The 23,167-nt window shown below is 44.9% G+C and overlaps 1 protein-coding gene across 1 annotated transcript in view; it reads right to left on the bottom strand.

Moving 5' to 3' along the window:
• Nucleotides 1–23,167, bottom strand: part of Tnfrsf19 (TNF receptor superfamily member 19) — a gene marked incomplete at its 3' end in the record, with an annotated part of 80,720 nt that overhangs the window by 10,364 nt on the left and 47,189 nt on the right. The window contains exon 5 of the mRNA XM_028758848.1: nucleotides 17,596–17,681. Coding sequence (XP_028614681.1) covers nucleotides 17,596–17,681 — 86 coding nt within the window. The remainder of the gene's footprint in view (nucleotides 1–17,595; nucleotides 17,682–23,167) is intronic.

Below are 23,167 nucleotides of genomic sequence, written 5' to 3' on the forward strand. Positions count from 1 at the left end.
GGTGTCCGCCCCCCCCCCCCCGGGCGGCGGCTCCCGGCCTCGCGGCCGGGGGGGGGGGCGGCGGGGGGGGGGGGGGGGGGGGGAGGGGGGGAGGGAGGGAGAGAGGGAAAGCAAAAGGAATAAAACAATTCTGATTACAAAGTTATCAAAAAGACTAAAGCCCTTAGAAACCTGCAAACACGAGGCTCTCTTCACCAGCCCCCAGATGGCTCCAATATTTGTACAATAAAAACTATAAAATACCATTAAAAACACATGAAAGCACAAAATACATAGGAAGACATCCAGCGTTCTGAGACCGGGAGACTTGCTTTTGTTCAGATGACCAGATAACTCAGTGATATCAGATGTGATTCCGAATCCCTACCAAAAGGCAACCCTGCTGAGTGCAGCTGCTGCAGAGGGGTGACTCGATGCATCTGAATACAGGGATCAAAAATGAGATTTGGAAACTTTTATGTAGAAATTGTTTAATAAATAGTTGTGTCATGTGCATCCATAAAGCCAGTTAAACATAGCTGACCCTGAACTAGCTACACACTGCCAGGAAGCAGAGGGTTAAAGAAAGGACGTCAATGTTTTAATTATAAAGAACAGTTGTTTTAATTAGAACTAATGTACAAAGTACCACCAATGACTTTTGAGATAAATCAGTATCTCAAACAACATACAGCAAACAAATGAGCAGGTTGGATGGAGCGAATACTTCTACAAATGCATTTTAGAGCTGTGCTCCCAGCCCTAAATGTTGTAATGGTTTGTAGTAATGGTTTTACTAGCGAAGGAAGAGGACAACTAGCAAACGGGTAAAGCCTAAAAGCTGATAAGATGTCTTCAGGGCTCCAGGGTGGGGGCGGGGGCAGACTTTGTGGAAAATGCAAAGTACTGTTTGTTAATCAAGCTGAACACTTGCTCCTGAGAAAACACAGAGGGAATTTAGATTTAGACAGCCCCAACAGATACAAGCATCTCACGGCACCTCACAGACACGTATGGTAATTGTGAGGTGGACAAAGATTAAAGAGATTTACAGGAAGCCTCTCTCCACTGGTCCACACGTAACACCAGTTGACCGTTATTTATTCCCTTAGTCTTCCCATTTTCTCAGAGTGTTCTATACACTTGAGTGGAAGAGGGCTTTGTGGCCAAGTCTGTGTTCAAATCCTAACATTGCCATTTTTAACCTGTGTCAATACCAGCAAATGATAACCTTGTGCCTCGGTGTCCTTCTCAATGAAATCAAGAAGTATCGATGGTTAGAGGGATGCTGGGGAACACCTAGACCCTAGGTTCTAGAGGAACACTGATCTTGAAGGATCAGCATGATTCCTGACACATGACATCGATCCATGCATTCTCCTCGGTATTTGAAACTGACATCGTAAGTACTATCTTGTTGGGGGCCTGGAATTCCACTGAACTCAACTGAAACCACCTACTTCCACAGGAAACACAGTTACCCCCGAGAAAGAGATGATTACGTAGAAATACCTACTACATCCTGGAACTAATGGAGCAACCACATGGTGGCTCACAACCATCTGTAACGGGATCTGATGCTTTCCTTCTTCTGGTGTGTCTGAGGACAGCTACAGTGTACTTATATACATAAGATAAATAAATCTTTTGTTAAAAAGAAGCAAAACTAGTCGTATAAACAAAGCAAGAACAATTGCTCTGAGAGTTGAATTTCCTTTTCTATAAAAGACACAGACACCGCTACAGAAAACTTTACCAAAGTTAAGCAGTGACATTAAGCAATCCTCTAGAACCATTAGTATAATAATCAATCTTTAAGAATTATTTGAATGGAAATGGTGAAGCCATGACTAATAAAGTGCTTCCAGAGAAAGTTCTTTGACAGGCAAACAAGAGCATTTACACTCATCTGTCAGTTACAGAGCTAGTTCAGACAAGTTCAGTGAGGGCCACCTGCCAAATCTTTAAGGGAACCCTCATGGTGAACACTTTCACTCAAGGAAGGCAAGCTATAGACTCTGCTACAAAGGCTGATTGTCACTGTCAGCTTGACAGGATGGAGAGCCATATGGACATGTACTTTCTTGGCATGTCTAGGAAGATGCCTCCAGAGAGGTTTAATTGAGGTGAAAAAAACCCACCCTGAATGTGGCCACAGCATTCCATGGACTGAGATCTTGGACTTAACAAGAGGAAGGAGAGATGAGAAGCAGAATTCGTCAGTCTGTGTCCTGGCAGCAGACACAATTAACCAGTGTCTCATGCACCAGCCACCATGCCTTCCCCACACTGACAGACATGGCTTCCAGTCAGCATGCCTCTCTACTCCGATGGACATGAGGTTCCAATCACCATACCTTCCTACCCTGATGGATGTGGCCTTTTCCCCTTTGGGTTACTTTTGCCAGGTATTTTGCTGTAGCAACAAGAAAATGACCGATGTCATTCCTGAAACGCATCTTCAGAGAATTCGATGTAAATGATAGCACTATACCTGGGTACAATTTCTGTATGAGTTTCCCGACTCTTTTTCAAACTGTAGAGATGTCCTTAATAAACAGAACAAACTAGGAGAGATTTTCCTCCCCTAGTTTCACGGAGGTCATGACTCATACAGTTTGGCCTAATGTTGTCTCCGTTGTAGTGAACTACAACCTAACCTGATGTGTAGAAAGATTGCAACCTATTCTTGCTGTGTCTCAGCCAATCACAACAGATTAGAAGTCAAACAGTGCTCAAATAAGAGATATAAGCTAGCAAACAGCAGCTGTCTTTATATAGACTGTCAGAGGTTTGTCTTTTAATGGTTTAGATTGATTAACTGTAAATAAGCAGAGATATAAACATTAAGCAAAGACAACAGTCTTTAAATCACATGTAGGGTGGGATGATAGGAAAAGAGGTCAGGATTGCGAGCCTAGAAGAAGGCATCAAATGGAGAAATCCGTATCCCTCAACCAAGTGTCTGTCCAGGTCTACATCAGTGTTTAAACATGCAAAGGTTTAAACAGCAAAACACAGTATATGGCAGTTCTCCTGGTGGGTGAGTTAATTAGGTCACAAACAGGGGCTGATGACAGTTATCCAAGCAGCTCTGATCTGCTGGGTTCAGAGGGAAAACTCTTATACTTGGGAGGGAGAAGGGAAAACACACAGAGGAAAGATCTGGACAATTCCCCAGCCTACAGAAGCCTGTGTAACTGCAAAGATAGCTAACACATGAGAATCACATCCAGCAGTGAGGACAGCTTACCCTCCCTTCCTCAGCTTAACCTTTCATTTTTAGCTAGAGAGTATCAAGCTGTCAATCAAGGCTAGGTACATTTTAGTAATCAAAAAAGTTGGTGAGAGTAAGGTCAGAGATGCTCCAGTCTCCCTGAGGGCATTAGGCTAGGGCTTATGCTGTGAGGTCCCGCTGAGAGGGCTCACCACATGGTCTTTATTGTAGTCCCTTTGATGCATCTCCTTTCAAATGACCAAAGCTTTTATGGCCAAGTCACCCAGTCATTTGACAGACAGCTGACCCTTCCCTTGTGCCCAGTGGCCTTGACTAGGGAGTTGTCAATCATGCAGCCACTTCTTTGACCCTTTGGTGATGGGACAATTGCTTGAACACTTCCTGGATGTTTTCAGGAAACCATACTAGCTGCAGAAACCCTTGCAGCTGTATCTGCTGCGGAAGCCATGTCCATGCTCAGGAGGCCATGACTGCTCCAGAGAGCTCAAGAGAGACTCTATGACCCCATTCATCTTTTAGCTAATCTTGGGTCCAGGACCGAGAACTTCCCTAATGGCTCAGCAAAAAGTTTACTTGAAGTACATCTGAGGCTCAAGATTGGTGGAATTAGAAAGGTATGCACCAGTACGGTGTGCCTTCTTCCATCTGTGTATTGATTCTCAGTCTGGAAGCTTCTGTCCTGTGAATGACTTTTACTGGTGTCTTAGTCACTGTTCTGTGGCTGTGAAGAGACACCATGAGCAAGGCAACTTTTACAAAAGGAAATGTTTAATTGGGGGTTTAGTTACAGATTCAGAGCTAAGTCTGTGATCATCCTGTGGGGAGGGTGGCAGCAGGCAGGTACGGTGCTGGAGAAGTAGCTGAGAACTTTACATCCTGCTCTGCAGGGAGCAGGGAGGGAGAGACAGACACAGACTGAAACAGACAGGGCTGGGAAAACCTCAAAGCCCACCCCCACCCCCACCCCTGACATACATCCTCCAAGAGTGTTACACCTACTCTAACAAGGCCACACCTCCTAACCCTTCTAATCCTATCAAACAGTGCCACTCCCTGGTGACTAAGCATTCAAACATATGAGCCTATGGAGGTGGCATTTGTATTCAAACCACCACTCCTGGGTGTAGTGACACTGGCCTCAATACAATTCTAATTGGAGTGTGGGCTTTCACTTGCTTACAGTTGTTTATCGCTGGTTGAGTGAAAGAGCTAATTTCACAAAGAGCAAACTCTGGGATTCAGTCCTAGCAAAGACAGCAGTGGTGATGAGTTCCTCAGCAAGGAAAGAGCTCCAGAGAGAAGTCTGAAGAAGAGAACTGGAGAGCTGAGGCCCTGGGAGGCATCGGGCTGTGAAGTCCAGATGCAGAGAGCCTCAGGCTTAGATCACAGCAAGAGCTGGACAGAGATACCAAGGCTAAAACTCTGGGGTCCTGACGCCTGAAGCTCGGAAGCCAATACCATTAACTTGGCGCCACATACTGACACTCAAAGCCCAGAGCAATAAGCCTCTGACCTGATTTTGGACCTTGGAACAGGAAACTTGTGGTCTCAGGGCACAAAGATGTAAGCCTCTGGGTTTTCCAGCCGAGGGTCACTCTCACCTGAGCACTCAGAATTTAAGTTATATCTGCCTTCAAAAGCGGGGACCTGTAAGGCTCCAGTTCCCAGGGCCTCGTGCTGTAGGCCATGGGGTCTGCAAGCCCAGCCCATGAGCTGCTGGCACTGATGTGCTCCAGACTGCCAATACTGAGGGACCGAGCCTGGCGCTCTCTCTCTCTCTGTTTCCACCTGAATAGGGCAAACTGACCCACAGCCAACTGTGTGCAACAATGTATTTGTCAAAAATCTAGGAGTGTGTGGTTAAGTAGCCATGCAGATGTTTCTAGTTAGTTTCAGCACAGCTAGCTGTGTTTTCTGACTGGGATTATTCCTCTTTCGGGTTATTAAAACTGATTTTCAAAGATCAGTCTGTACGTGATGAGTGTAGGCATGCATGGGTATGGTTCTCTATCCAGCAAGACCATTGTTTACCATGCAGCCCTTCTCCAGCTACATAGCTGGCCCCTCATGGCAGGCTTTAACAATCTCCGAGCAGCAGCTAAACTCCTCTCTGGGACAGCAGCGCCCTGATAGCTCCTCACCGGCACACAAGTGGATTCCCCTAGTATAAACACCATCTACACCGTAAAGTCATCTGACAGGCCAATGAGCTTTATTCGTTTTTCTAAGCCAAAAAAAAAAAATTAAGACAGTCTTACTGTTTATTATGACTGCAATAGTAAGTAGTTTACATTTCCATTGCTAGGGGGAAAAAAGATTTTTTAAAAAAGCATACCCCTTAAATCAAAAGACGAAACCCATGGAATCTCCTTCATTCTCTCCTGCCCCGGCCTTGATTCCAGCTTAACCCTCTTTTCTCTCAAGTGCATGGTCACAAACAAACCCCTGTGTGACCTGACCCAGCATGTACAGGCCACTGCACTCTCAGCTAACGCAGCTACAACCTGTTTGGTTCATACTGACTTTTACTGGTTCAGAAGCCACCTGGGAAATAGAAAGTATGGCCTTTAGGGTCCATGGTCTTTAATGGTCTGCTCCCCACAATGGTGGCCCAGTTAGCTCTTCGGAAGAGGGGAGGAAAAGGAACCGTGGCAGGAGTGTCCTTTGCGGAAAGAACCAAGATCGGTAACTCTAAAGCACAGATCCAGGCTATCAGGTTACAAATCACCACTGGCTCTACTGTCAGAAGTTAGTAGTAAAGAGTTCCAAATTTCATTCAAACTTGGCTTTGGATTTATTAGCATAAAATGTTGAAAGTTTCTACCTAGGGAACAAACAGACGCTAAGCACACTAAGGGGCTGAGCTTAGGGGTCTTGCTTCTCCTCAAGTGGACTAAAGAAAATTATAGACAGACAAGATAGAGCCACCCAAGTTCTCTACTCTTCTACGTGTGTGCATCGTACAGTCCACATGTGGAGATGCTCACGAGAGAAAGCTAGACAGAACCAGTAGCCAGGGGCAGGACAGGGCAGGCATGATGGCCAGAGGTTAGGATTATTGACAGGGACTGAGGCGATATGGAATGTATTAAGCTGGCAGTGTCCAGAAGGCTTGGCAGGTCCTGAGAGAGCGAGATGAGACCCTGAAGTGTACGCATGAAGCGAGGACGCCTAACCACAGGAGAGACTTAAGGCAGGGGTGGTACTCCTGGAAGACTGAAACTTGGGAAACTACAGACCTAATTTCCTCAGTTCTATTTGCTTATAGATCATTTGGCCTAGGGATAGATTTCCCACTAGGCTGAGACAGATCAAATATTATCACACATGTCTTTGAGGAGAAAGAAAAGAATAAAAGGCAGTTGTGAAGAGCTAACTACTGCTGGAAAGTAGCTTTCAGGGCAGGGAGGTTTTCAGGCTCCAAGTGATGACTATATCCACTGAGGTCTGAGGAGACTGTCCGGTTCCTTCAGAGGAAGTCTGTTCCTAAGGATAGCTCCTTCTTTTAAATTCCACTTAGCACTTGCTGGATGCCATTTGGCACCTTAATTAGCATAAAAACTATAATTAACACTGAAAACCCCACAAGGCACCAAACAGCAGCTGATCAGCTGCGCATTTCTCTGCAAACACAGTAAAGTTAAAAGAATTTTTCCTGCTTTCAAGAGTGTTTTGTTCTTTTTATTACCCCACCCACCTACAAGTCTCTCAGTGTTTATTTGCCTGGAGAAACAATGAGGTCTTTAAACTCTGCACCAAGAAACAGAAAAGACACCATAAAAGAGAAACACATTACGATGGCTCTAAACATCTGTGGTGAGGGACAGGAAGCTCAAATAGGACCTCAAAGGGACAGAAGCTGGATTGCCATCTGGGAACTGAAACAAGGGAAACCCGGGCCCTGCCCTCTCAACTCTAAATGTGTGCACTCTCCTTAACCCCTGGAGTGCCACACACCACCAGAGCCCTTGGAAAGCAGGGCCTTGCCAGGAAAAAAAGAACCCTATGGAAACAGACATAGAGACGCTGAAGCCCACGAAATCTTCCCGGGCTTCCAAATTAGTAAGGTGGGCAGTAAGAAAGAAGTAAACTGTGGGACTGGACACTTAAATTATTTATTTTCACCCTGAGAATAAGTGTTTGTACATAGTTTAAAACTCCTGACTGGGTCTAGAGGAAAAGAAAAATCCAGATTTCCATAGCCAGTGTCTCCCAAGGCCTCCCGTCCCAACAGAGCTACCTCTGTGTCTTGCTCATCTACATTTTAAAACCAACAGGACATAAGTGAAAGAGCAGAGGGGTTTGCATTAGGTTGGAAAGAGAGCATTTCTCTTGAGTTTTGGGCCATGAAATGAATTTGAAAATTCATCCCATGTTTTGTTATCACTTGTGGTTTCTAACATCTTCGTCTGGTACATGAAAAAACAGGGAAACAAAAAATAGTATGCTAGGTGCTGTGGCCAGGACCCAAAATCAAGACTTCTTCACAATGAGCATGGAATGTGGCCATCCAAGAAAGACATCAAACAGGGACGATTCTGCAACCATCTTAGGATGAACATAGAACCACGCACACACGTACGCACGCACGCACGCACGCACGCACGCACGCACGCACGCACGCACACCCTCCTGGAACGTAAAGCATCCTAAGATGCAAATGTGAAATCCACAGATGAGGGCTGCTATATAACTAGGATTATTATGTTCTTAGAGTAAAACCAGTAATTAAATCAGCCAAATGGGACTTATTTAAGCTAGACTAATTAAATTGCATTAATTAAATTAACCATCAGTTCTTGAGAAGTGAGCAGAAAGCCTGTTCCTCAAATGCATTTACTGCACCAGCTGGGCATTTTCTGCTTAATTAGGATACCAGGTCCCTGCTTCCTCCCTTGTTCCCAAAGTCTATCCTAGCAGCTAACACTGCCTGCTCACAGGAGTCTCCTCGCTGTCTGTCCAAGCTCCTAATCTACATGCCCTTCACCTCACTGAGACCCAGCCTCTACTGAGTGGGTTCTGAAGGTTGAAGCTGGGTCTCTGTCCTCAGGTCTCCTTATCTGGTCCTTCCTCCACACTTTCCGGTCTTCTTAAACCACTTTGCATCCTGGCATTCTGAAAGCATCCCTTAACATGCAGCCTGGGTTAAGCTGCAGCCCCTACAAAGTAGTGTAGTTGAGTAGTCAGAGTAGTTGAATTTAAAGAGAGGCAGAGTCCTGTCACCTGTCACTGGCAAGCTGTTCCGGGGCTTACAAACATTTTGTGTTTGCAAGCCTGTGTGGGTGGTTGAAGATACCTGCCATTCCTCAGACGCTGCCCACCTTATTTGTTTATTTTGAGATGAGGCCTGCCTGTCTTCCTCCCAACACCAGGATTCCAAGAACACTTGACCATCCTGGGCCATTTACACACAGGTTCTAGGGTTGAACTTAGAACCTCCAGTTTGCCAGGCCAGTGCCTTATCAACTGGGCTATCTTTGTACCTTAGGAGTTACTCTTTTTAAGCAGATTTAAATTTGTTTTTTTTTCAGACATTGTGAACAATTATCTGAATAAAAAAGTTTATGCCAACATCTTTTGGGCATCTAGATGAAATGAGGCCTGACTGGGATATGGGGATCGATAGCACACAAAGAAAGTGAGCGATACGGGGCTCTGCAGGCTCAGTCCCCTTTAGGATAGAGGTGACAGAAAGGTTCTGTGCTTGGCATGGGAGGTGGCTGTAGCTTTGTATCCATAGCTGTCAAAGCCACCGAGTGATGTACTTCAATAGGCAATCCTCTCATAAGAAATTATGTTTCAGTAAAATTGAAAATCTATAGCTAACAGTTACAAACTTAACTCCTTTTAAATTTTTAACTTAGTATCAAGAGGAGGAGATGATTTTTGAATATTTTAGAGAGTGCCTAGGTGAATCACAGTATGGTTAAAGCCTGTTTTGGGAGTTCCTAAGATATTTTCTCTGAGATGATCAAGGTAAACAGAGCAGTTGAGACAACTTTTTTTTTTTTTTAAGACTCAGCGGTAGACTCTCTTAAGCAGAATTAATTTCTACTTGAAATTCAACTTCAAGCTTTTACTTTTGGAGGGGAGGGGCTGGGCCTGTGCTCAGGGTCTCCTGAGTGCTGCACTCTCAGGCAGATGCTGCCAGGCCTGGGCCACTCTAGCGCTATAATACCCTTTTTGGCCTGTGGGGTATTTTGGCCTACTGTTTTTCGGCAGTGACTCAATTACACTGTTGACTGTTCTCTCGCTGTGTTAATTACAGAATCTGAAATGCTCCTGCATCTGTACTGAACATGTACAGGCTTCTTCCCCTGTCATTATTCCCAAAATAGAACAGTAGAGCCATGCAGGTTGATTCAAATCTAGAGTTGAATTAAATTACGTGGAAGATGTCTTATATGAATACCGAACTGTTTTGTACAAAAAACTTGACCATCCAAGGTCACTGGCCTCTAAGGCTGGGAGTCTCACCCTAGAATCAATCCCCAGGGGATGCCAAGGCATGACTGTGCATTTATTTTTACAATGTTGGGAATAGAACCTGGGCGTCATGCGTGCAGGACAAGCACTGTGCCACTAAACCACACTCCTGGTCACACTGTGGTTTATAATTTTTTAATCTTGGCATCTGGGAGTTCACTTGAGAAGCAGTTTGGAGCTCGGCAGTTCTATGTTTTCAAGCAGACTCCCCCTGAAACCCCTTTCTTCTTCCATATAAGTAGGAGCTGACAGAACCGGTTGAGAAATGCCAGTAAGGATTCTGGCACCTTTTTGAATTCAAGAGGGATTTGCTATGTTACACTGTAGTGGAAATAACATGACTTAGGTTAAGCCCCTTCCTCAGGGAGCCAACTTGGAAATAGTTGGACACCAAGTTTACAGGCCATCTAACCTCTTCCCGACTAGGATGTAAACAGTCTCCAGTGCATACCAACAACATCCCGAGAATAAACATTCTCTGGATGAAAGGTTGGCTCTAAGTTCCAACTATATGGCCCATATGCTGAATTCTCCGGCTAATGGCTTCGCCCCTCCAACCCCTCCCACTCATTTCTTCCCAGTGTTTCCTGGGCATTCACAGATCACAGATCCACTTGTAAAAGACTCCACAGCTTATTGATCAGGCCGGATAAGTCTCATTTATTATTTTTAAAATAAGCTGGACTTAATCTAAAATCCATTCAATGTAGTGATATCCTTTGACCAGATACAGCTTATTTTTCCATGAGTAAATATTTAAACCAGCCCATAGGTTTACAGATCTAGAGGAGTCTGAGGAGTAGAGCTGAGAAGGAGGGCATGCTGGGGACTGGGTAAGAACTGGTTCCCTGTTTCTCAGAAGGATGGTCTGTCTCCAGAGGCAGATGGTGTGAGCTAGTCAGAATGCCTACATTTCTACTCTTCCTTCTGCAGAGGAAATTGATGGCTTGTATTTAGAAATTTTTATTGGGAGAAAAAAAATGACTACAGAACATGTGAGTTTAGAATACCGTTAGATGAATTTCTGAATCCTACTGCCAATGAAACCACAGCCAAAGAACCATTGAGGGGCATGAGTCTGAGACATGGACAAGCACACAGAGCAAGTGCATGGAGTTCTCTAGAGAGGCCAGGGATGTGGATGAAATTGCAACAATCCCTGGCTTCCCTGGAAATGCTATATCATGAGGGGTGTCGATTACCTAAGGACCCCAAGCATGACCAAGATAAAACAAAACAAAACAAAACAAAAAAACCTAGATGAAGGAGAAGGCACAATGGCTGACATCTGTAGCCTCAGCCATGGGGAGAAGGACTGGCATGCCGTCCAGGATGGTTTAGGCCAAAGTGAGATTCTCTCAAACAACAACAAAATAAAACAGAAGGAAGTAAAAGGCTCCCTGAGATATCATTTGATCACCTCCACACCCTTTGGAGCTTCCGGGAAAACCAGAACTCTAATTACCATACTCAACCACATTAGACAAAAACCTTAGGGTCAGTCAGACCTCGGGATGACTAGACCTGTTTGTGTTGCACTAAAGGTCACCAAGTGAGACTGAGCTCTGGGTTCCCGTGGTGGCTCTGGGGTCAAGCTCACCTGCCTGATGATGATCTGCCCTGCCCTCTGGTTGCATCCAGTTCTCTAGCTCTCTTGCCTCCAGAGCTTTCTCTCTCACAGTTCGGCGATTCTTATGGCAAAAGATAAGTTTGCAGCCAGGAGTGATAGCCACGGGGCTGCAATCTCAGTGGCGCAGAGGCTAAGGCGGCAGGATGTCAAGTTCAAGGCCAGGTTGGATTGTATTGGGAGACCATGTCTCAAAGTACTAAGACTTGGGAACATAGCTCAGTGGTATGGCACTCGCCTGCCATGGGCAAGGCCATGGGTACAATCCCTAGCATGGAGAAAGAAAAGCAGATTTCAAGGGAGGCCTTTGAAAAGTGTCCTCTGCAGAAAGGTTCTACTGGTGGGGACCAGGCAGGTTATGTTTGTTTGTTAAGCAGCCTTTGAGATGAAAACTACTTTAATTTATTTTTCAATAAAATAACAGAATCACATAACAGTGACAGGAAGAAAGAGGCAAGAAGGAGCTCACAGACAGTGGCACCTTAAACCACCCAGTGAAGAGGGAGGATGGGGAGTCTCTGTTTAGATCAAGGCAGGGGGCTGACTTTTCTAGGGCTGTCTCCCCATACCAGGGCTGCACTGCCTCTGCTGTGTTCTTTTGATCTTTCCCTCCTAATCTTCCCTAACTTCCAGGTTCTGTTTGGCAGGAGAGAGACATCTCTGTGAGCAGCTTCCTCTGTGGGATGCTGAAGGTATTTGTTGGCCGCACACAGCCATACTCCGCTGCCCTCCACAGGATACCCACCGTGAGGCTCATGAGCGGCCTCCTCCTTTCCAGCAGGGACCTGGCTAGACACCAGTGAGTCTCGGTCTGGGGACCAGAGACAACTTCACAACTCCCAGTAAGCTGAGCCCTTCATTAGTGCATACTGGCTTTGTGGATCCTAATGCAGGGGTTCCAGTAAGTGTCCTGGAAAATGTGGCCTCTGAGTATTAGCAAACCCCAAAAGACTACTTCAGAATTAACAACAAAAGCCCTACACATCTGCTAGGTACACGGAGCAAGTGTGGTGGGGCTTGTAGTCTGGGCATCCCTTCCGCATCCGCACACTGCTGTAGTGTGGAGTGCTTTGTGCTACAAGCATCTCGTCAGCATCCACACCGAGCCTTTTTTTTTTTTTTTTTTGGAATCAGATATGTATATGTTCAGTCACACATCTGTGTGTTGAAGGTCAGAGGTCAATGCCTTGTGTCTCTGTTGATCACTTTCCATTTTATTCTTTGAGATAAGGTTTCTCACTAAAATTGGAGTTGGAGCCCATTGATGGCTACACTGGTAGCATGTGCCCCAAACCCCGCCCCACAACACATAGCCTCCAGTGCCATGGCTACACTTATGTCTCCATACTCAGAATTTACGTAGGTGCTGTGGATCTGAACTGAGTTCCTCATGCTTGCACAGCCAGTGCTTTACCTACTGAGCCACGCAGCTCCCTTTCCAAGTGCTTTAGAGAGCTGCTGCCTTATAGGGAACCAGGGACGATCCAAGCAGTGTGGTGGGCAGGGCAGGCTCGGGCCCCAAGAACACTAGTGAAATTAGTGTGGCCTGGAAACAGTTTTGTGCATGAAGAAATGCCTGATGGGAGATGGAGGAGATTCGGGGCATCAGAGAACAAATCTCTCCCCAGCTTATTTGTGCAGCAAAGAAAGTCTGAAATGGGGCTCAGTAGCATGTGCTTATATGCCCAGCTACTCGGCAGATGGAGACAGAGAATCACTTGGGATGGGTTCAAGACTAGCTTGGGCATCATAGTGAGACTGCAGCCAGAATAAAAGGGGACCTGAAAGTGCAGCTTGGCGGGCAGAGCACCGCCTAGCATCACGAGGCTTGGAGCCAGCACTGTGGCATAAATTTATAATAGACATTGTCCAAATAGACACTTCTTTCTTTACAGGGTAAGCTTGTGGCCCTGCAGCCGCAAGTGATTTAAACACAAGGAAGAAGTGCCTGTCCCCTGATGCCACAGTTACTTTTCTGTTGCTGTGATAAAACACCCTGCCTGATAAAAGCATCTTAAAGAAGGATCTATTTCACTCCACAGTTTGAGGGTACAGTCGACAATGGTGGCAAACTCAAGGTGGCAGGAGCCTGAGGCAGCAGCTCACACTAGTCACATGGGCGGGTGGATGATGGTGCTCGGCTCTGTAAGCCATCTCAGTTACCACATGGAGAACATCCCTCACAGGCACGTCCAGAGTCTAATGTAAGGTAAATAATCCCTCACAAGTGTGCCTAGAACAGCAGTTCCCAATCTGTGGGTTGCCACCATCGGGAAACACATATTTCCAGTGGTCTTAAGAACTGAGACACGGGGCTGGAGAGATGGCTCAGTGGTTAAGAGCACTGATTCCTCTTCCAGAGGTCCTGAGTTCAATTCCCAGCAACCGCACGGTGGCTCACAACCATCTGTAATGGGATCAGATGCCCTCTTCTGGTGTGTCTGAAGAGAGTGACAGTGTACTCATAAAAAGTAAATAAATAAATCTTTAAAAAAAAAAAAAAAGAAAAAGAACGGAGACACAACTCTGTAGCAAAATAAGTTATTAAGTAGCAATGAAAATAAATTATGACTGGGGGAGGGGGGTCCTAAATATAAAACACTGACATAATGCCCATTTTTTTCTGTAAGTCATAAGAAGTTTGAAAGCTGTTGTGATTCAGAGTATAGAGTAAGCCCCAGCTGTGACCTTCTGAGTTCTGTCCTCTAGCTGTGGTTCTGCCTTGAACTGACATATGACCTGAGCAGTTACTCTTCTCTTTAACTGTTTAACTCCCTGGACAACAGGAATAATAATACCCAGGTAGTGGGTTTGGGGTATAACTAAGTGAATGAGTGCCAGTATGTTGTCACGAGCCCCAGATACAACTCAGGACCTCCATCTCTGTGCTGCTTTGCCTTGCTCAAGGTGTAATGTCACCTGCCTTCTGTCTCCTTAGCTCCTCCTACCCTGATCATGCACTTGGGGATATGGTAGTTCAGGAGTTGGCTTCTCCTGGGACAGTGCCTGCATATACCTATCTCTGATGCAGGAGCCCAGCAAAGGACAGTACAAAGGGGCAGTCTACTTTCTGATGTGCTGATAGCTAGGAGCCCCCAATTCAGCTAGTCATTTCCCATCCCCAATCCCCAACAGATGCATGCTGAGAACCCCCATAACAATGTAGTTTACAAAAATGAGGCTTCTATCCACCCACAGACCCTCTGCCAAGTCGCCAGTAGCATTAATTGGTGGTAGTGAGTGGCTGATCTTGGAACATGGGATTGACAGTGGCACTGTAGACAAAAGAAAGGTGCTTTATGTAAAATTCCCAACTGCAGGCTTTGTTCTGACTGTATCAAATGTACGCCCACTTGGGACAGTAAGAAGAGAGAGAAGAAAACACCCAAGATATTTTAGAGCTAAACCTTGTCTTGGGTCTGATGAAAAATACAGACTTTGTGGGATTTTCTTGAGTACTGTTTATTCGATTTGGAACGCTGCTGTGGCTGGAATAAGTGATGTAGAAGTGGTTCAAAGCGGCTTTCACCAGAGTACGACTGTGTTTAAAGTGTGTTTAACCTAGATGTTTGCTCTGTTCTTGAGGGCTCTGTACAACAGGCCACGTGATTCTAAAGTCATGCCCGTGAGATAAATCTCTGCGTGTGGGAGAAAGGAGTGCAGGAGGTGCATTGGCCTGCAGTGTTGGCAGTTGCGCGTGGCTCGGGGCTCGAAAAGCAGATCCCGGTTCCTCATACTGATGTGTAACGAGCCACACTGTTAAACAGTGTGATTATTTTCAAATCGCTTGGAAGAACTTAAAATTAAAAGGCCTTCTTATATCATGAATTAAAGTCATTTCAAAATTAACTTTAAAAGGACATTTGAACTTACTGCACTTTTATGTTTGCTTAAGGGAGAAAAGTAGAGAGAAACACCAGTAATCCCCTGAAGGAGGCATTTCTGGTATTGGGGCTTTGTACAATTCATCTAGCAAAATACAGCATTTCAAAGTTCTTCCCAGTTGATTTGCTATCGGTCTGGGTTTTCAAAGTAGAGATGTAGGGGCTCCAAATCAGGTAGTCCATTGTGCTTGTCCCCTTCCCTGGTTCAGATATGGCTTTTCCTACATAGTATTCACAAGCTTTGCTGAGCAGCGTGTCACAGAAGTGCTTGGACTGAAAGCCTCTGCTAGTTGCCATGTGGCCGTTACCCTGCACAGACAAGCCGGAAGCCTTGCTGTCACAGAGAGATTCATACACCACGCCCTTCTGAGTGCTTATGTGGCCAAAGATACTAGGACTTAGTTGGGTTTTGGGTTTTGTTGTTGTTGTTATTGTTGTTTTTAGACAAGGTATTACTCTACATCCCAGGTTTGCCTCCAACTCAAGGCCTTCCCCTGCTTCTGCCTCCTGAGTGCTGAGACTATAGCTGAGTCACCATGCCTCAGTCAATACTAAGACTTTTCACCTCTCTATAAAGAGTGTTCAGCAATCTGATAGTCTAAGTGCTTGGGAAACATTCTTTGAAAAACAAAAAACAAAAACAAATTTAAAAGCACACGAACTGAAACTGTCAATCTTTGGAAATGGAATACCAGTGTAAGTCCGCATTTTGCTTTGTTTTGAAGAAGAAGAGAAAAGAGTGACCCTGGGGTCCTCCTCCAATCTAGTACCCAGGTCCTGGGACCACAACTCCTTCTCTGAGCCTGTTCCCACGTTCACCTTGAGACAAACCCCACCTTGTGAGGCAGCCTGGAGGATGCCTACTTCCCACAACCTTGGGAAGCTCAAGGGCACAGGAACCCCCAGGGGGCCAGAAGAAGAAGCTCTTTGTGGATAAATTGAAAAGCCCTGAGGAGAAACACAAACAGGAGGCGCCAGGATCATTTCCCCCAAAGACTTCCAGATCTCCTTTGAGGGGATTAGTTAAATTCTGGGCTGCTTCCTGAGGAAGGTGCCAAAGACAGCAAAAACCTCTTTGACAGAACTGAAGTTCACCAAGACCCTAGTCTCTCTCCATCTGTGACCGGAAAGCCCTCAGCTGGCCCGCTGCACTTCTGACTTCACAACTATCTTTCTTTATTTTCTAGAAAGTTCGACACATGGAGGAATGTATATTTCTATATGCTAAACTAATTAATTGTCTTTTCCAAGTTGTCTGACCAAAGGCTTCATAAGACATGAGAGCTGCATGTGAGTCCCGTGTTTGAAGGCCCTTTCATGCTATCTAAGCTTAGCTAGCTAGAACCCTAAAGGCAAAACATTCCAAAGTCTCAGACTTTTGATTGCATTAAACCAAACCCAGCACATCAAGTGCGTGGGGGAGGGGAGGGCCATAGCACTCTCCAGCTCTAACCTGGTCTAACTGATGCCATTTGTTTAATAACAGATCAGCTCGCCTCCTAAAAACAAGTGGTCGACAAGCAGGACCAGGTCCTTGAGTTTTAATTGGCAGGAGGATGTTTCACATGTAAACCCATAAAGAAGACCCAGCAGTATCTCCTATATGGTAGATTTGTAGAGTGTTGTTAAACAGTGAGCCAAGAAAGAAAGGCTACCAGATTCAACCGTGCAGCTTTGGTTTTGTTTGGTTTTTGTTACAGAAAGAAGCAAGAGGGCAGATACCATGGATCAGAAAGTCTGTCCGGCAAGCCCTGCTGGGTCTGTAGAGCCTGCCTCACCCTTCGCTATCTGACCCCATCCCTTGCCTGGGTGGTTGTCAGCCAGCTTTTCTTAGAATTAAGACAGTGAGCAGCCACCGTGCAGACTGAGAACACAATAAATGCCCTTGTTTCCAAGGGAAGAAAAATAATAGTCAAAAGACTAATGTTAACACAAAGACTCAAGTGTCCTGTGCTGCTGCCCCCAACTCTGACGGGTGCGAAGAGTCTTCTCTCCTCAGTGATTTGACAGGTGAGAGGAACAGAAGAATTAGTGAGCAGGGAATCCGATGGATACGTTATGAAGGAGGAGGGACTCCCGGGGTTGGGAGGGGGGGGAGTTCAGAAAGTATCTACCCCTGTGTGTTCCTATCAAGGACAGAAACACGGAATTCCCAGAGTTTCTGAGCACTAGTCCCGGACAACCCAGTGAACGCAGGTCTGCTGCGCTGAGCATCAAAGATGAAGGGTGCAAAGGAACCAGTAACGAAATGCCTGTTTCCTCTGGACGTCCAAATCAAAGGTTACTGTTGACCGAGGCACACAATAAAGGGCTTTCTAGACACAGGTTTTTTTGTATTTTGCTTTTTTTAACGGTCTGCTGCCACTTGGCACATCACTCACAGTGTGGTTCGTAGGGAGGGGGTGGGTCTCCGCAGGGCACACACTCCATGTCTTGAAAACCAACCAGTTTGGTCTTCCGGTAAAATCTAGAACAAGGAGAGAGTCCTGGTTAGTGGTGTCACCTAAGTTCACTGTGACAGCTGAGCATCGTCAAGTCCTGGTTCACCGGCAGCCTCCAGAACCAGCTCTTGGTGAAGTAAGAAGCAGCCAAAGGCTGAAAGTGGTAAACCCAGCACAGAGCCAAGTCCCTACATAAAACTTCCTGGTTCCTCTCTGTGAAGGGTGGGATGAAGAGAGGGAATATAAAGCCAGTGGGCTCTGGCAATTCTGTTGTAATCTAAACCACAAACACCTCTTAAATAAAGCACTAGATTTAGCATTTGAAATTTAGGAGCCCCAAACACAGTATATATATTTTCATGTTACATACTAAATAGTAATTTTGATTGTTTCTAGACAGTGGGAACTCAAGTCATTCAAGACTATTTCAATAAAAATAAATAAATAAATAAATAATTAAATTTATTTAAAGGAAAACATAAAGCATCAACAACATAGCTAATGAGCAGCATCAAATTTAAAATTATTATGATTACTCTACAGCCTGTAAATTAAATTACAGGGACAAACTTAAAATTATTACTGTGAAATTGGTGCTATAACCAGGAAAAGAGTACAACATTCGTTCGCCAACAAGCATTATTCATAATTAAACTAGAGTCTCCAGCAAATTAAAATAGGTTTTAAATGCTTAAACTCCTAAATAATCAAATGAATGCAAATTGATGTGTAAACATATCATTTTTACTTGGAAAGCAGGGAAAAGGTTAATGTAGGCAATACATACACATAGAGCAGAGGGGTGGGGGGTAGGCGTGGAGGGAGGCTAGGGGGCAGAGGAGGAGACTATGACAGACAAGAAAGAGGCCCTGGTATCATCCCTAGAACCAAATAAAAGCAAAAATGCTGGAGAGTGAGAGAGAAGAAAACAAACGTTAAGGTTTACTAAGCTGCGTTCACTTATTCACAACCTGTCTTAAAGCCAGTTTCGGAATCTTAATCTTCACATTTGGGGGAGGGGCTTTTTAAGTTACACCTAATGTCTTCCGTCATTACCACTTGACCGGTAATTTAGTGATTATCTTGAGCATTCGAGGCTGACCTTAAGTTCAACGTGTATTATGAGCAGGTTGGTAATTCTGGAAGCTTTATAGAAGTTTGGACTTTGCTGTGTGTTGGCAGGCCTGTAAACACGGGAAGACTGAGGCCAGCCAGAGCAACAAGGGGAGACAACCTCAAAACAAAACAGGACCCCAAACTCTTAGACCCTGCTTAAGCCACAGCAGTAAAACAATAGCAGATGGTGCTCTGGATGTTTCTGCCGGACTAAGGGACAGCACTAGCAGCTCCTGTGGTCCCTCTGTGAACTGTGCCCACGTGGCCCTTTGCCTGGTGTTTCTACTCAGTATTTAGTGGTCATTGAAACATGGCAGGACTTCTTCACCTCCAGCCTCACAGGAACCCTGGCCTTTGAAAACATGATTTATTTTAATAAATTATTTTGGTAACTGGATTTTATTCGCTTATTAGGGAAAATACTGCTAGCAAAACTGTCTTACCACAGGGGAATTTCTTTCAGAATGTTAAGTAATGTCTATAGTCCATTTCAAAATTGATATTTCTGTTTTTAAAAGTAGTTTTAGAATATGCAGTTTGGTGCCTTTAGTGTTTGCTTTAAAAATATTGGATATTACTTTTTTGTTTGCTTTTGTTCTTACATTAAAAGCTTTTCTGTATTAAAACAACTCTTACAGAGTTTGTCAATATTTAATTAAATTTTACTTGGTAATTTTCTGGATGAAATATAAAAATATCGATATATTATAATATTTACTTATTTTTGTTTTGCAAGACAGGTTTTCTCTGTGTAGCCCTGGTGTCTTTGAACTTGTTCTGTAGACCAGGCTGGCCTTGAACTCAGAGACCAACCTGCCTCTGCTTCCCAGGTGCTGGGATTAAAGCTGTGAGCCATAACACTCATCTATAAAGAAATTACAACATTTATTACAACATAAATATATTACAATATCTAACAAGAGACAGTCAAATAATCTCCCTTTACTATTGTTTGTTTTTGTTTTGAGACAGGATCTCACTACGTAGTCCAGACTGGCCTCAAGCTCACCTTGATCCTCCTCTTTCTGTCTCTCAAGTGGCTTCTATTGCTTTTACTTAACATTTTTATATGCATTTTTCTGTCGTGCAAGAAATGCACACCAGCAAGTTTCCCATCACAAGCATTTTCAGGTGTGCACTTGTGAAACACAGGCCTAGAGTTCCTCAGCCTGCCAGGCAGAGGTTCCAGGCCTGTTAGCCCCTACTTTATGCTCTGTTGCTCCTTTAGTGCCCTTCCTTCTGTCCCTGTAGATGTGACCATGCCATATACATCATCTGAATGGCAGCTTCGGCAGTCTGCTTGTGCCTGGCCTATTCCATAGCATGTCACCATGTCAGAGCATGTGACAGGACCGATGTCTCGCATGAGTCCAAGCATTCTGACCAGTTCCCTGGGAAAATGGGTTCTCTGTATGTGATGCTTCTCCATTTGTCTGTGAGCATCTGTGCTTCTTCCTCATTTTGGAGATTATGAGTAGTGTTGTAATGGACACAAGTGTATACTTAGTGTATCACTAAAGGCCTCTTTTAAGTTCTTTCAGGTGAGTCCCAGAGGTAGATTGCTGGTTGCATGGTAGTTCTCTTAGTAACTGAAGGACTGCCGCTCTGCTTCCCCAGTGGCCCCACAGCCCCACCACCCCGCCCCCACCCAGCAATGCACAGCAGCCAGCTCTTGCCTCTCCCCAACATCCGTATTTTCCTTAGTTCTTCCGGGCTGTGTTTGGTAGTAGCCACAATGAGTATGGAGTGAGAACTCACTGTGATTTGATTGACAGCTTCCTGAAGACGAATGATGTGGATGTCTTCCCGTAGGCCTGTCTGCTGTAAAGCAGATCACCTTTGCAGCAATGTTATTTGAGTCCTTTCCTCATTCTTTTAATCAAGTTTCTTGATATTTCTTGTTGTTGAGTCTTAGACGTTCTTTATATATTTGGATATTAACTCCATATCAGATAGTTGTAATTAGCAAATTTTGCAGCAAAAAAGTTGATTTTTTTTAAACCTTTGTGCCCATGTGTGGATGTGGATGAAGGGAGGCTGGAAGTCAACTTTGGGTGTTGTTCTTTGGGTGTCTTCCACCTTGTTTTTTTGAGAAAAGGTCTTTTGCTGGTCAGAGCTGGCCAATCAGGCTGGGCTGAATTCCCAGTGAGCCTCAGGGCCTACCTCCCAGCACTAGGATTGCAAGCCACTACTCCTGGCTTTTTCTACACAGGTTCTGGGGCTCAAACTCAGGGTCTGATATTTACAAGACAAGGACTTTACCAAGTGAGGCGTCTCTCTAGCCCCTGACATGTAACTGTTTTCTCTCATTCCACAGGCGTCTGCTAACTGTTGATGTATGATTGTGTGCTGGCTCTGTCTTGTTGCCCAGGATGTATGATTGTGTGCTGGCTCTGTCTTGTTGCTCAGGAAATCTTGAGCTTGCTGTATCATTGTCAATGTTGGTGCCTGTGTCTTGGTGTCACATCCAGAAACTCTCTCCAAATCCAGGGTCATATAGTTTTTTCTTGTATTTCTGTAACATTAGATCTTATTCTTAGATCTTTAAAATCAATTTGGGGTTGGTTTTGTACAGAGAGTAAGGTAGGAGTCCTTCTATGGCTTCCATGTAGATATCCCATTTCCTTAATTCTGTCTCCAGTGGAAGGAAGCTGTCCTTTTCTCTTCTCTTGGCACCGCTGCCAAAGATCCCCAAGCATCTATCCAAGGGCTCGTCTCTAGCCTCCACTTTGCATTCTTCTGGACCCTTCATCTGTCTTGCACCACAGTATCAGATATTACATGAACAAGCCATAGTCAAATCAAAGTAGAAGATAGATCGAGGACTGAATGTAGCTGGGGTATGATCTAATTTCTCCAGTTTTAGATTTGTTCCCATTGAAAGTGGCATAGCTTCCTACTGCATTATCCATTATCCTGTCAAGGTCAAAGGTGAACCCCGGGTATTGAGCCATAACCTTGTGTTTTTTTAAACAGTTTCTTTTACTAGCCTGGAGAGTTCATCATACAGGCTACACTGAGCTAGGAACACACACACATACACACACACACACACCAGAGTTGTTGGCCTTTTGACTGAAGGTTCTGTGGAGTCTGGTCTGCCTGGCCATGTAATAGGCACAATTTCTATCACTGAGTCATATCTCTCTCTCTCTCTCTCTCTCTCTCCCCACCCACCCCCACCCTCATTTGTTTAGAGTACCATAGTTTGGGACATAGAAACAATTGCAACTGTATTTCCTGTCCAAGTGAGGTAAGAAACAGATTTTTCAAATGACACAAAATGAAAGGGAACACAGACATTTATTATACAAAGTGGCTGGTTTAACTGTCTGCAGGAGCCCCATAGTAAATCTGTCCCTGGCTTTCACACACATAATATAAAAAGACAAAAGAAACCCACAGTGGACATTGCTTGCTTGCCATGTGATGAAAACCAGCATGTTAATACATCTTACAGATGCAAGACTCACTGATGGTGGTGATGAGGAGACAGGTTTTAGTGAACTCAATCCAAGTTAGACTGGTTAGCCTGACGAAGGCTGTTTAAAAATGCTGTTCTAAGAAAGCCTGTGGTAGATAGACCGCCACACTCCCACCATTGAGAGCTCTTCTGCTACGCACAGTGGGCTCTGGTTTTACAGGGCCCGGCTTGTGGCCTGTGAGCCATAGTCAAGCTAAGGCTCAACTCTGCCACACACAAGATGGTGGTGGATGGACACAAAAATACCTAGGTGACAGCTTTGTTCACGCCAGCACTCCAGGCTCAGTCCAGTCAGCCAGCCTGCTGTGTACCTTGCTCAACAGTCCACAGCCAGGCCTGCACAATGCCAGTGACAGGATGAAGCATGAATGAGATCACAGTCACTTACAGGTAGGATAAGGATCTGGGCAACAGGAAGTTTGCAAGCCAGTTCAGAGCTGGAAGCCATTGGGAAGGTAGAATGGCCTGGGACAAAAAATGGGCAGATGACTTGAGTCATTTTCTGTGCAACTTTCTGGTTCAACAGGCAACAACCCAAGCAGGAGGCTCGGCGCTGGGAGAATCTCTGTCGCTCTACTCACAAGCTGGGTGACTATAGAGTGTCACCACTCTAAGGACCAGTTTCCTTCTTTGTAAAGAATGCACAATGCTCCTTCTGACTTAGCAGCCTGGTTTTGGTGACAGTATAGTTCACAGAAATAGCTAGTTATAGGAAGTGCTTATTAAGTGGTTTGGCCACCAGAAGCACTGAAGAGCTAGAGAGGCCAGGTTATGCTTTGCAGAACTGGATTCCTGTTTCCCACAGAAGAGAAATGATGGACCACGTGAGGCCCACTGTCACTCTGATCCAAACAGACTCCTCTAGTTTGGTTTCTATTGCTGTAATAAACACCACGACCAAAAGTCTCTTGG

Source organism: Grammomys surdaster, unplaced genomic scaffold (assembly GCF_004785775.1).
Source record: "Grammomys surdaster isolate TR1022 unplaced genomic scaffold, NIH_TR_1.0 126219, whole genome shotgun sequence".
Lineage (NCBI taxonomy): Eukaryota > Metazoa > Chordata > Mammalia > Rodentia > Muridae > Grammomys > Grammomys surdaster.